The 14,641-nt window shown below is 43.5% G+C and overlaps 1 protein-coding gene across 3 annotated transcripts in view; it reads left to right on the top strand.

The window, feature by feature from the left end:
- The first annotated feature begins 9,390 nt into the window (after positions 1–9,390).
- LOC137383216 (glutamine-rich protein 2-like) overlaps positions 9,391–14,641 on the top strand; it is a 190,684-nt gene continuing 185,433 nt past the window's right edge. For all 3 annotated transcript variants that reach the window (XM_068055707.1, XM_068055706.1, XM_068055708.1), the window contains exon 1: positions 9,391–9,971. In XM_068055707.1, coding sequence (XP_067911808.1) covers positions 9,489–9,971 — 483 coding nt within the window. In that variant the 5' untranslated portion in view covers positions 9,391–9,488. The remainder of the gene's footprint in view (positions 9,972–14,641) is intronic.

Here is a 14,641-nt window from a genome sequence, read left to right as displayed (position 1 = left end):
GTGATTATAGTGAATGGTAACAGGGCTACAGGAGCAGGAGAGGCAGCCACTCCTTCATAGCTCCTCGCAGACACTGCTGATGGCAAAGTTGGAGTCGTCATTGAAGCTTTATGTGTCACACCCACCCGTCTCAGGCCTGATGTATCTGATGACAGCTTTCGGCTGCACAGACAGGATCTGAGAAGGAGAAACCAGCTCTCTGTTAGATTGGGAAGGGAGAGTGGCTTCTTACCTTCTGTGCAGCTCTAAACTACAATAATAATTAGTGAGGAGATTGAAGGTCAAGTTGGTTGCCGCTTAAAGAGAGATAGATAGGGCGAGAAAAATGGAGTAAGGAGAAAGGTTACAGGGACAGGGTCGCTACGCAAAGTGGGGCTCGGTGGGTGGGTGGCTACTGCAGGGGTGCACTTTCTGGAGATTATTAAAGTCTCTGGCCGTGATCTGGTAGAGGGGGAGCAGATGTCTTCATCTGAGACAGCTGCAACTGGCCAGGCACAGTCTTCCACCAGGTCTTTTTTTTAATTCTTTCATGGGGATATCAGTGTCGCTGGCAAGGCCAGCATTTGTTGCCCATCTCTAATTGCCCTTGACAGGCTTGCTAGGCCATTGATGAGACTAAAGAAAACTTCACCCAGGCAGATCCAGCTGTCCTGGGCCAGGCAATGGGGAAGGCGGTTTTATTAGTGTGTGGCCCAGACAGTTTTCAGAAACACACACACACACAAAATCTTCCAGCCTCTGTCTCCTTTCCTCCTCCCACCTACAAGTAACAGTCTTTATTCTACCTATCGATGTTCCCATGCATCTGTTGCCCTTGTCCTTCTAGGTAGTAAAGGTCGTGGGTTTGGAAGGTGCTGTTGAAGGAGCTTTGGTGAGTTGCTGCAGTGCATCTTGTAGATGGTACACACTGCTGCCACTGCATCGGTGGTGGAGGGAGTGAATGTTTGTGGATGGGATGCCAATCAAGCGGACTGCTTTGTCTTGGATGGTGTCGAGCTTCTTGAGTATTGTCGGAGCTGCACCCATCCAGGAAAGTGGAGAGTATTCCATCACACTCCTGACTTGTGCCTTGTAGATCGCAGACAGGCATTGGGGAGGCAGGAGGTGAGTTACTTGCCACAGAATTTCCAGCCTCTGACCTGCTCTTGTAGCCACAGTATTTATGTGGCTGATCCAGTTCAGTTTTTGGTCAAGGGTGACCCCCCCAGGATGTTGATCATGGGGGATTCAGAAATGGTAATGCCATTGAACTTCAAGGGGAGAAGGTTAGATTCTCTCTTGTTTGAAATGGCATTGCCAGGCACTTGTGTGGCGCAAATGTTACTTGCCACTTATCAGCCCACGCCTGGATGTTGTCCAGGTCTTGCTGCATATGGATATGGGCTGCTTCAGTATCTGAGGAGTTGCGAATAGTTCTGAACATTGTGCAATTATCAGCGAACATTCCCACTTCTGACCTTATGATAGAGGGATGATCATTCATGAAGCAGTTGAAGATGGTTGTGCCGAGAACACTGCCCTAAGGAACTCCTGCCGTGATGTCCTGAGACTGAGCTGATTGACCTCCAAGAACCACAACCATCTTCCTTTGCGCTGGGTATGACTCTAACCAACGGACAATTTTCGCCATGATTCCCATTGACTCTAGATTTGCTAGGGCTCCTTGATGCTATACTTGGTCAAATGCTGCCTTGATAACAAGGGCAGTCACTCTCACCTCACCTCTGAAGTTCAGCTCTTTTGTCCATGCTTGGTCCAAGGCTGTAATGAGGTCAGGAGCTGAGTGGTCCTGGCAGAACCCAAACTGAGCGTCACTGAGTAGGTTATTGCTGAGCAAGTTCCGCTTGATAGCACTGTTAACGACCCTTTCCATCACTTTGCTGATGACTGGGAGCGGTCTGAGAGGGCGGTAATTGGCTGGGTTGGATTTGTCCTGCTTTTTTTGCACAGGACTTACCTGGGCAATTTTCCACATGGCCGGGTAGATGCCAGCATTGTAGCTGTACTGGAACAGCTTGGTTAGGGGCGCGGCTAGTTCTGAAGGACAAGTCTTTAGTACTATTGCCGGAATGTTGTCAGGGTCCATTGCCTTTGCAGCATTTAGTGTCTTCAGCTGTTTCTTGATATCACGTGTAGTGAATTGGATTGGTTGAAGACTGTCATCTGTGATACTGGGGACCTCAGGAGGAGGCCGAGATGGATCATCCACTCGACACTTCTGGCTGAAGATGGATGCAAATGCTTCAGCTTTGTCTTTTGTACTGATGTGCTGGGCTCCCCCATCATTGAGGATGGGGATATTTGTGGAGCCTCCTCCTCCTGTCAGTTATTTGATTGTCCACCACCACTCATGAATTGATGTGGCAGGAGCGCAGAGCTTAGATCCGTTGGTTGGAGGATCGCTCAGCCCTGTGTATTGCATGCTGTTTCTGCTGTTTGGCATGCAAGTTGTCATGCAGGCCCCACACCTGCCAAGAATGAGGCACATTGATTTTGTCAAGGGCATTAAATTTCAAATTGTTGCTGGGAAGAAGAGAAGGCCTGTTACAAGGGCTGCCAGGCACTTGGCTGGAAGACATTTACATACCAATAGAGACAAGAGAAGTTACTTCTCTTATCCACCTAACCCAAAATGGACTTTGAGCACCAGTCATTGAAGGCAGGGAAGCGCGTTCCAGGCCTTGGTAAGATGATACAATCCACAGAGCCAAGATGTGGTCAGACCAGTTAGTCACATGACTAACCTGCTTGGCAACATGGAATTTTCTGAATTGTACAAACAGTTTGAACTCAGAGTGTCTGTTTGCTCCTGGATTGAAAAAGTTCTCCCCTGGCTGGCTCGCCACAGCCTCTCCTGTCCGCTCCCATCTCTTTATCACGGAACTCAGAATCTGCTGAAGACACATGAACCCCAAGACAGAAAAGTCTCCTATAGCGAACAAGACTTAAGAATACTGGGCCCCAATGAAAAGCAAGATCTACCTACAATCAAGGACCTACAATCAAGTGAGCTCGAAGATCTGTAGCAAAAAAACCTCTACAGAGATTGCCTAAAACTTTTCCACTTTATTTCTTCTGCTCTGTTCTGTCTCTATCTGCATGTGTGTATTGCGTATGCATGCTAGCGTGGGCACGTCGTGTATCCATAGGCATTTACCGAATTAGAGTTTAAGTTTAATAAATTTCAACCTTTCTTCTATAAATCTAAGAAAACCTGTTCATGCTTGTTTCTTTGCCTTATAATTGGAAAGTGATGACAAGGATTCACCAACGGGGAGCTAAAAACACATTGTTTTTAAAATTAAATCCTGTTACGGTAAGACCTGGTGAAGACCGAGAGGGACCCGCCAAACACCTTTTTCACTTGGTCGTAACAAAGTAGTCCTGGGTTGTAGCTTCACCAGACTGACAGCTCATTTTTAGGTATGTCTGGTGCTGCTCCTTGCATGCCCTCCTGCACTCTTCATTGAACCAGGGTTGGTTCCCCAGCTTGATGGTACTGGTTGAGTGGGGGATATGCTGGGCCATGAGATTACAGATTATGATTGAATACAATTCTGCTGCTGCTGATGGCCCACAGCGTCTCATGGATGCTCAGTTTTGAGTCGCTACATCTGTTCGAAATCTATCCCATTTAGCATGCTGGTAGTGCCACACAACATGATGGTGAGTACCCTCAATGTGAAGATGGGACATTGTCTCCATTAGGACTATGCAATGGTCCCTCCTACCAATACTGTCATGGACAGATATTTCTGCGAAAGATAGATTGGTGATGACAAGTTCAAGTAGGTTTTTCCCTCTTGTTGGTTCCCTCACCACCTGCCGCAGATCCAGCCTAGCAGCTATGTGCATCAGGACTCTGTCAGCTCGGTCAGTAGTGGTGCTACCAAGCCATTCTTTGTGATGGACATTGAAGGCCCCCACCCAGAGTACATTTTGTGCCCTTGCTACCCTCAGTGCTTCTTCCAATTGGTGTTCAACATGGAGAACTCTGATTCATCAGTCGAGGGGGGGAGGTAGGTGGTAATCAGAAGGAGGTTTCCTTGCCCATGTTTGATCTGTTGCCATGAGACTTCATGGGGTCCGGAAACAATATTTAGGACTCCCTGGGTAACTCCCTCCCACCTATATACCACTGTGCCACCACCTCTGGTGGTCTGTCCTGCTGGTGGGACAGGACATACTCAGGGATGGTGATGTCTGGGACATTGTCTGTATGATTCGGTGAGTATGACTATGTCAGGCTGTTGCTTGACCAGTCTGTGGGACAGCTCTCTCAATTTTGGCACAAGCCACCAGATGTTAGCAAGGAGGACTTTGCAGGGTCGACAGGGCTGGATTTGCCGTTGTCGTTTCCAGTGCCTAGGTTGATGCCGGATGGTCTGTCCAGTGTCATTTCATTGCTAACTGGAGGAGGTTAACAGCAAATTGCTTAAAAAGAAATCTGGCCCTGGTGGATTGGAATCGAAATTTGTTTGGCAGAACAGTAATTGAACAACAGGAGGCCTTCAAAGAGGAGATAGTTTGGCTACTGGGTAGACACATTCCTATGATGGGAAAAGGAAGGACAGCTAAAGGTAGAGCTCCCTGGATGACGAAAGATATGAAGATTAAAATGAGACAGAAAAAAGAGGCTTATGACAATTGTATGGTTCATACTACAGTAGAGAAACAAGCTGAATTTAGAGAGTAGAGATCTAAGTAATCTAAAAATAGAGAATGAGAGTCAAAGAGGAAGTAAGAGACTAGATTAACAACTAAAATAAAAGGGAACCCAAAAATCTTTTTTAAACATATAAGTAGTAACAGGGTAGTCAAAGCATGGGTCGGTTGATTAGGGAACAAAAAGATCTTTTTGTGGAGGCAGAGACCATGGCTGAGTTACTTTGTACATCTGTCTTCACTAGAGCAGAGGTGCTGCCAATGAGCAGCAAAAGATCAGGTAGTAGCAATATTGGATAGGATGGAAATAGATGGAGGAACTACTTAAAAGGTTGCCATACCTCAAAGTGGAAAAGTCACCTGCTCTGGATGGGATGTATCCTTGGTTGCTGAGGGAATATTATGGAGATTCTGGCTACAATCTTCTAGTCTTAATTTGATATCGGGGTGGGGCCGGAGGATTGCAAATGTTACATGCCTGTTTAAAAAGAGGGGAGAGGGATAAACCCAGCAACTACAGGCAGTCAGCCTAACACAGAAGTGGGGGAGCATTTAGAAAAATATGGGCTAATAAATGGAAGTCAACACAATAACAACAACTTATATTTACATAGCACCTTTAATGTAATAAACGTCCTAAAAGTTAAAGGCAAATATGTTTGACTAACTTGATTGACACCAAGTATTTGCAGCACAGAGTGCATCGTAAGCAGAGTGGAAAAGTTAGGAATTTGGTGCAGAGGAGGAAGCAGGTGCTACATTTTGCCTCCAATACTTGTAGTGGTTTGTGTAAATTTGAGACAGTAAGTATTTAACATTTTTGTCCAATGTTTTAGTGCTTAGTGCAAGTTAGTGTGTAGAAAAAGAAAAAACCTCACAACAAACTAAAAAGTAGATATAAATAATATAGCCTAAGATATGGCAGAGTAGGTTATGTGTCTGCACTGCGATATGTGGGAGTTTGTGGACAGTGAGACTGTGCAGAGAGAACATATCTGCAGTAGGTGTTTCCATCTTGAATCTCCTTGGCTCAAAGCCATTGAACTGGGCTGCGAGTTGGAGGCATTCCGACACATAATGTAGGGGGAGCAGATTCTGGACAGTTTGCTTCAAACTTTGGTCATAGAGAGGTACAGGTTGATGAGCCAGCTAGTGTACAGAGTAAGGAGAACCTGGGTGAGATAGAGAATGAGGATTCGTGGTAACCAATCCTGTTCAACAGGTATAATGTGCTTGCTGCCTGTGATGATAAGGATAAAGACGGTCAGGACAGTCAGAATGTTGATCCTGGCACCTTGGATTTGTACAGGGTAGGTCATGCCTGACAAACCTGCTTGAATTTTTTGAAAGGATGACTAAAGTAATAGACAGGGAATGTCTATGGATGTTATTTATATGGACTTCCAGAAGGCATTTGATAAAGTCCCTCATAAGAAACTGTTAGCTTAAGTTGAAACACATGCCATGGAAGGCAGATTATTTACCTGGGTAGAAAATTGTCTGAGTTACAGGAAACAGACAGTCGGAATAAAGGTTGGGTATTCTAATTGGCAGGATGTGACTAGTAGTGCCCCGCAACGATCTGTGTTGGGGCCTCAATTATTCACCATATTTATTAACAACTTAGATGATGGGATAGAAAGCCAAGTATCCAAATTTGACAATGACACAAAGATAGGAGGCAGTGTATGCAGTGTAGATGGAAGCATAAAATAACAAACAGGTATTAATAGATTCAGTGAATGGGCAAAACTGCAGCAAATGGATTTCAATGTAGCAAATGTGAGGCCATCCACTTTGGACCTAAAAAGCATAGCACAGGGTACTTTGTAAATGTTGAAAAGCTATAAACAGTGGAAGTCTAAAGAGACTTGGGGTTCCAGGTACACAGATCAATAAAAATGTCATGAAGAGGCACAAAAAAAAATCAAAAAGGCTAATGGAATGCCGGCCTTTATATCTAGAGGACTAGAATACAAGGGTGTAGTAGTCATGTTTCAGTTACACAAAGCCTTGATTAGACCACACCTGGAGCACTGAGCAGTTCTGAGCACCACACCTTAGGAAGGATATATTGGCCTTGGAGGGAGTGCTGTTTACCAGAATGCTACTTGAAATCTAAGGGTTAAATTGCAATGAGCGATTAAAAAAAGCTAGGGCTGTATTCCTTGGAATTTAGATGGTTAAGGGGTGATTTGATCGAAGTTTTCAAGACATTAATGGGAACTGATAGGGTAGATTAAGAGAAACTATTTCTGTTGGTTGTGGACGAGGGGGCACAGTCTAAAAATTAGAACCAGATCTTTCAGGAATAAAATTAAGAAACATTCTATATAAAAAGGGTAGTAGAAGTTCGGAAATGTCTTCTGCTAATGGCAATTGATGCTAAATCAATTGTTAATTTAAAATCTGAGAGTGATAGACTTTTGTTATCCAAAGCAATTAAAGGATATGGGCAAACATAGGTATATGGAACAGGCTCGAGGGGCTAAATGTGCTACTCCTATTTCTGTGTTTCTATGATCAAGTTATTTGATGAAGTAACAGATAATGAAGGTGGTGTGGCTGATGTGTATATGGTCTTTCAAAAGGCATTTGAAAAAACACCACATAATAGATTTATTAGCAAAATTAAAGTTCATGGGATTAAAGAGACGATGGCAGCATGGACACAAATTGGCTAAGGGTAGAAAACAGAGAGTATTGGTGAATGTTTGTCGTTTAGACTGGAGGGAGGTATTTATTTGTATTCCCCAGGTGTTGGTATTAGGACCACTGCTTTTTTGCTATATATTAATCACCTGAAATTGGTATAAATGGCTTAATCTCAAAGTTTTCAGATAATAGGAAACTGCGAAGTAAACAATGAGGTAGACAGTGACAGACTTCAGGAGGACATAGACTAGTGAAATGGGCAGGCACATGGCAGATTAAATTTCACACAGAGAAGTGTGAAATGATATATTTTGGTAGGAAGAATGAGAAGAGGCAATATAAACTAAATGGTACAATTTCCAATGGGGTGCAGGAAGAGACAGACCTTTCAAGGTGGCAGGACAAGTTGAGAAGGCTGTTAGAAAAGCATATGAGATCCTTGACTTTATTAATAGAGGAATAGAGTACAAAAGCAAGGAAGTTATGCGAAACCTTTATAAAACACTGGTTAGGATTCCTGGAGTATTGTGCTCAATTTTGGGCACCACACTTCAGGAACAATGTCAAAAGCTTGGAGAGAGTGCAGAAGAGGTTCACAAGAATGGTACCAGGGATGAGGGACTTCAGTTATGTGTAGAAGCTGGGGTTGTTCTCCATAGAGATGTTCAAAATCATGTCTGGTTTTGATAGAGTAAATAAAGAGAAACTGTTTTCAGCATCAGAAGGATTATTAACCAGAGGTCACTGATTTAAGCTGATTGTCAAAAGAACCAGAGATGACATGGGGATTTTTTTTTAAGTGAGTTGTTGTGATCTGGAATGCACAGCTGAAAAGGTGGTGGAAGTAACATTCAAAAGAGAATTGAATAAAAACTTGAAGGGGAAAAAATATACAGGTCTATGGGGAAAGATCAACTGGGATTAATTGGAAAGCTCTACCGAAGAGGCATGGTGGGCTGAATGGCTGCCTTTTGTGCAGTATCATTCTATGATTCAATGGTTCTATGATACTATAACATCCACTTTCAGAAGATGCACCAGATCTGCCCTGCTCTCCATCCAGACAACAGCTGGATACTGCTTGCTGTTTGTCATGTTGTGTCCTGTTGGAGCTGCTCATTCTTGCCTTGCTTTCTTCTGCTGGCCTAGGGCGGTTATTCCAATTGGTCGAGCGAACCACAACGACAGCTCCCCTCTTCATGCAATGCTTCTCCTGTTGACGTCGAGAGTTTTCACCTGGGTTGCACACCAATTTTACCAGAAAACCAATAAGCACACATGATGATCAATAAACAACGTTTACTTTTTGTCTACAAACACACAAACTTGTTAAAAATACACGCATACACTGTGGAAATTATGAATATTGAGATCACATGCTCAACAATTTTTATTTACTAATCGAAAATACAATTAGCCAAATGTGGCTAGTGATTAATGTATTGGATAACACTGCATCAGATAGAGTTCGACAAACTGCAGATTCCCATACCTGTATGCAGAAACGTACAATTTTATAACACAAAGCAGGACCCTGGTCTCAATCATGTCCGTGTCAGCTTTTTTGTAGTAGAATCTGATACCGATCCCACTGCACTGTTCTGTCTGTCCTGCAGCATTATCAATGCACTGTGGAAAATTTGCTTGGTTCTTATTTTCTTTGGACAAAGCTAAGGAGATCCATGGAGAAAAATAAAGGAACTAGTTGAATACTGCTCCCATGGAAGGACATCAAATAAAGAAGGCTACCCATCAGATATAGCGTTTATAACGACTAGTTGTCAAACACTGCCTGCAATGAAACCCAATGTGTTCAAGGGTGACAGGGATGTCAAATAAAAGTCTGTACATTCTAGCTGATATTTGGCAGAACAATGCATCTCATGGGATGAAGCTGGAGCATAAACGTCACGAACCCCCATCGCTGGTAGTTGCAGCCCAGGTGACATAGGACCAACCCGAATAAAGGCGTTTCCATGCCGCAGGCCGGGTAACTTAGCAACTGTGGTGTAGCGGGTGGGGGGCAGGGGGTTAATTGGTGGGCTGGGCAATGGGCCGCTCTTTGGGGGCAATGCCACGCGAAGAGGTGAGAGAAGTTCCATTGCTCGCCGCTGATTTTGCGCTAGCATAAAAAGAGACATATATGTAATTATTGGAAAGGTAGAAAGATGGCACGCACATTTACTTTATCCGAGCTGGTTAACCTCGCCATCGGCACCCCTGAGTTGGGGGTATGTAACTTCAATGCGCTACACGCCCTGCTGCACGGCATGTTGGAGCATTTCCAAATTGGAGAAGTGCAGAAGATGGTGGGAGACGTGGAGAGTGAGTTTATCAAACCCCGGAGTCCGGAGACCATCGGCACTGCGGAGGCTCCTGAAGCAACTGGTACCGGGTCCCCGAAGGCTGGCGAAAATGGAAGGTCGGTTTCGCTGTTCCACCAGCTGGAGGAAAAAGTTGCCAAGCTGCAGAACGCACTGGACACGCTGAGCCAGCTGCCCACTGTTCCAGAACTGCTGGCCCGCAGCCAGGCTGAGACACCGCATCGCAAATTCTCCGCACCCGGCAGCAGCACAGGGCCAGTGAAGGATATGTGGCAACTCATGCAAGTCAAAAAGAAAGTTGAAGCAAACGAAGAAGGAGTCCATAAGGTTAGCAGTTTTGGGTTTTGGTTTGAACTTGGATTGGTGTGTGTGTGTGTATATATATATATATATATATATAAAGACATTTAAGATTCTATCCCCCGATTAAAAGTCTTGCAACTAGTATATGTCACACCGTTCAGAGATCTCCAAAAGCATCATACATATATATATATATATATATAGTTTTTTAAAAATCATGATTGGCTGAAGCATTTACTACCTGTTAAGTTTCCAAAAATCCGACCAAATTTGAATTAATCATTCAGTTCATTTGGTGGGGTGGGATAAACACAATGAGCTGTAAACCTACCCATTATTTTGGAAATCCCTGTAAAAGCTTCCCTCCTAACAGGCCACTGGACTCTTTGTGGCTGAGATTGGAGTGCTACCAAGTTATTCGAAGGTTTTCCTGTTGATATTTCTTGGATTCTAAGCCTACTTCCACTGCTGTATTCTGTCATTTTTATGCCTGGCAAAGTTTTAGCCTTCTGAAATGTCCTCCTGAAAAATATGGCTCTCTGCTGCAATAAAGTTGGGAATTTACAGCTTGACTTCATTTTCTTCTGGAATTCCGTTGCTGAGGAAAATGAATAAGTAAATCCAGTAAAGTGGCCCAGGATGCAGTGTTCAATCTCAACAGGGATGTGTATAAAGAGGAAGAAGTTGTGTTTTAGTTGTACAGAGTCTTGGACAGACCTCACTGTGCTCTGGGCAGGGTACCTCAGGGATTGGAGGGGATACAATGCAGATTTACTAGAATAATACTGAGGCTTCAAAGGTGCAACTCTGAGGACAAGTTACATAAACTTGGTTTGTATTTCCTTGAATCCAGATGTTAATCAAATTTATGTTCTATGTTTCTGTCAAAGGGTATGGGGTGAAAGTGGGAACAGGTTCCTAAGTTGGATGATCAGCCATGATCATAATGAATGGTGAAGCAGGCTTGAAGGGCCAAATGGCCTACTCCTGCTCCTGTTTTCTATGTTCTATGTTCGAAATTGTTTAAAATGTTAACAAGATTCAATTAAAGTAGAGAATCCAGAACAAGGACCGACTAAATTTAGACCCAGACCATTTGGGAATGAAATTAGGAAGCAGTTCCTCAAACACAGTCGTGGAAATTTGGAACCCCCTCCCCCAAAAGGCTCTGGATGTGAACTTCTGCCAACAATTGAAATTTTCAACACTGAGGTTGATAGATTTTTGTTAGGTAAGGGTATCAAAGGTTACTGAAACAAAAGCAGATAAATGGAGATAAGGTGCAGATCAGCTATGATCTAATCTTTTATTCATTCATTGGCCCTGAGCGTCATTGGCAAGGCCAGCATTTGCTGCGTATTCTAATTGCCCTTGAAGGTGGTGGTGAGCCGGCTTCTTGAACCACTAGGGTTCTTGTTGCATATTTTCAGTAGTAACTGAAAACAAGCCTGTTTGAAACAAGGGAGTAATTTACCCCCCCCCCCCCCCCCCCATAAAACAGGTAGGTTGGAGTCGGTAAAAAAAATTCTCAAACCTTACTCCACTCGTCCACTTCCATGTTTAACAGAGGTGAGATGGGTGCGGGCAACCAACCTGCTTGCAGGAGGTAGGATGGTCATTTAAATATTATAATGAGCCTGGGAACCTCACATTGAACCCGTCTTATAGGTTTAATCCTGGCCGACTGGGTTTTCCAGGCTTCAGAAAACCCAGCAGCTCAAGGAACGTGAGGACAGCTTCAGGGAAAAGTTAAGTGCTCTCATGGCACTGTTGGGGGACCAGGAGGAGCAGGAAAGCTTCCTCCAAGCTACTATCTTCTCTGCCACTGGCCCTCATCCCCAGTCATCAGACGCTTTGAAAATTCCAAAGCATGTGGTTCCTGACCAAAACTCCTCCCTCCACCTGCTTACGCAACCTTGTCGACATCTGGGCCTAGGTGTATGACTGCACAAAATAAACTGTTTTACTATAATGCTGAGGTATCTCAGACGAGTTTATATTTTTCTTTAAAATTACTATTGATTTTAACAGGCACAAATTCCTAACTTTATTTCAACAGCAGCCTCATCATCTGCTGGCACCTAGCCATTTAATTCCCTTGGCCTCCCAGTATGTGTACATATAAATCTAGTTTGCCAAAATTAAAGTGAAACGGGATGATGTCAAGGCTTGAGTTGTGATTTGTTTTTGAGAATATTGAGACGTGTATTGCTCTTTTTTTTTAAAAAAAAGATTTTTTTTGAGTGATCAGGTAGTCTTCAACATGCTCACTATTAAGGATCATACATGAAGCATGTTCAGTTGGCTGAATTACTGGAGGATGATCAGTGCCCCTGGACAAGTGAGGAATTTACACCTTCAAGATAGGGAAAATTCATGGAAAATTGAATTTGGTCATCACAATCGTTTTTCCAAACTAAGGCCAAGTTCCTTAAATTTTCTCAATCATATAAGTTAAAATTTCAGCTCCTAGGAATCATTTTTGTTGTGCATTTCTGTAGCATATCTTTTTATCAACTGTCCAGAAATGCATACAGTACTCATAGTGGGATTTTTTTTTCCTGATCAATGTGCTGCTATACCACTGTCCCATTTAATACTCCTCTTTTGGTCGCTTGTTTCCATACTAAATTTTCACTTGTCCACATTAGGCTGTTAACTAAAAGATCCATCGGGTTACATTGTTCCAAATTATTTGTCCTGCTTCCTACTTTGATATTAATTGCAAATTTTGAGATTTGAGTTATTATCATCAAGGTTATATATGATATATTTTAGATATAAATTGAATGAAAGTAAATAAAATCTTTAATTGTGCAGATGTATCCCATGTCAGAACCCTGGGACTACTCCACTTCATAACATCCTTCCAGCTTGAAAATATTCTATTTTTGTAGTTATCCTGTTAATTGTTTTTAAGGAGTTATATAGATAGCTTCATACTTCACCTCCCATTCTCTAACCTCTTACATTAGTCAGGATGTTGGATGTTGTCAAACACTTGTCATGGAATCAACTGCAATTTCTCTCACTTCGTATCTAATGTCTTCAAAAACATTACCAGATTACAATAGCAATTTGAACATATATAGTGTCTTTAATGTGAAAAAAGACCCAAGGGGCTTCACAGATAAGTGTATTGAAAACAGATAGCAAGTCAGGGAAAAAAAGATTTGGACAGGTGATCAAATGTTATGTTGAAGAGAGAGAGGTTTAGAGAGAGAAATCTGAAGAGATGGCTGGCAGCTCTGCTCCCATTGTGGGCTGGTGTGGAGTGTTGCAGAGAAGGCTGGAAGCAGAGGAAAGGACTATAAGTGGGGGGGATTTAGGGCTGGATGAGATTGTAGAGATCATCTGAGGCAGGTCCATGGAGGAAGCTACAGATAAGGACAAGGATTTTGCCATTGAATGCCCTGTGGAATGGGAAGTCAGTGTAGGTCAGTAAAGTGTACAGTGGGAAAACAGGACTGAGAGTAGGACGGGATATATGTGTGGCAGAATTTTGGGCAAGTGAAGTTTATGGTGTGGAGGATGGGAGGGTGTTAAAATTGTCATGTCTGGAGAAAAAAGGATATATGAGGGTTTCAAAAAGGGGCACAGCAGTGAGGCTGTGGTGGGCAGAGGTGACAGTGTTGCAGAGATGGAAGTTAGTTGTCTAGTATTGCTTCCATTGAGCAATTAGCATTTCCATGGAGCCTCAGCACTTACACTGATTTCTGGGAGAGCAGACTGCAGAAGGTGATTGATTTGATCCATCAAGCTCGCTGTTGTGGAACCCAGAGGCTGCATGGCATCTGTTTGAGCTTTCACCAAAGCTGCCAAGTGTGCAAACATGCAGTCCTGTTGGGAGGGCCCAGCTGCAGCATTCCTTGAGGTAACCATGTTCTCTAGGGTAGAGTGGTGGTGCACTGTGAGATGATACCACACAGGTTGGAAGTGTATTACTCTGCAATCTTGGCCACAATGATGAAATTCCTCAGTATTGCTTCCAATATCTCATAGCAGTTTGTGTGAGGCCAGCAGCTTTCTTGTGGCTGGGCTCATGAAATTCTCATCTCTGTCCTCAACAGAGCTGGGAAAGGGCCTTGCCCTCTTGAAGATCTTTCCTGAGATGTCCCTCCCACCAGTACCTACTGCTGCCCACTGCTACTAGGTTTTTCACCATATGCAGACCCCTCCAGCTCACTATCTACCCTACGCGGAGCGCCAGTTTCTGAGTTGGTACCTAGGGGGCTGTGATAGGCATCCTCAGGAGGAATGTCCTCCTGTGAGATGCCACCTTGTGCAAGAACCTTGCTCCTCTCCCTAGCATTATGCATGGTCTTGTCCTACAGAAAGAGTGGGTTAGTGAGTGACTGTTGAGAAGGTAAATTGAGCTGTGTGGGGCTTGTGCATATAGTGGATGTATTGAGAAGTGTAGAAAGAAGCAACGGAATGAGAATGGTGTGGTGATGAATGTAAAGAGAAGTGTGTTCAAAGTGAGGAAGGAGTGGTGGGAGTAGTTGGCGGTTGTGCAATTGATAGTATGTAAGAAGATGATGGTAGTGTGTGGTGTGAAGAGAGGAAAGGAAGAGTTGAGTGTGTTTGAAATGACAATGGTGTGGCAGTTTGCTCTTGTAATTGTATTTTGAAGAATGAGATGGAGGGGAGGGAATTGTTGAGAGTGGTGGGGGAGTGGATGAGAGCAATGTGAT

The sequence above is a fragment of the Heterodontus francisci genome, chromosome 24 (genome assembly GCF_036365525.1).
Source record: "Heterodontus francisci isolate sHetFra1 chromosome 24, sHetFra1.hap1, whole genome shotgun sequence".
Classification (NCBI taxonomy): domain Eukaryota; kingdom Metazoa; phylum Chordata; class Chondrichthyes; order Heterodontiformes; family Heterodontidae; genus Heterodontus; species Heterodontus francisci.
The sequence above is the reverse complement of the archived record's forward strand: the minus strand, read 5'-3'. Positions and strand labels throughout refer to the sequence as shown.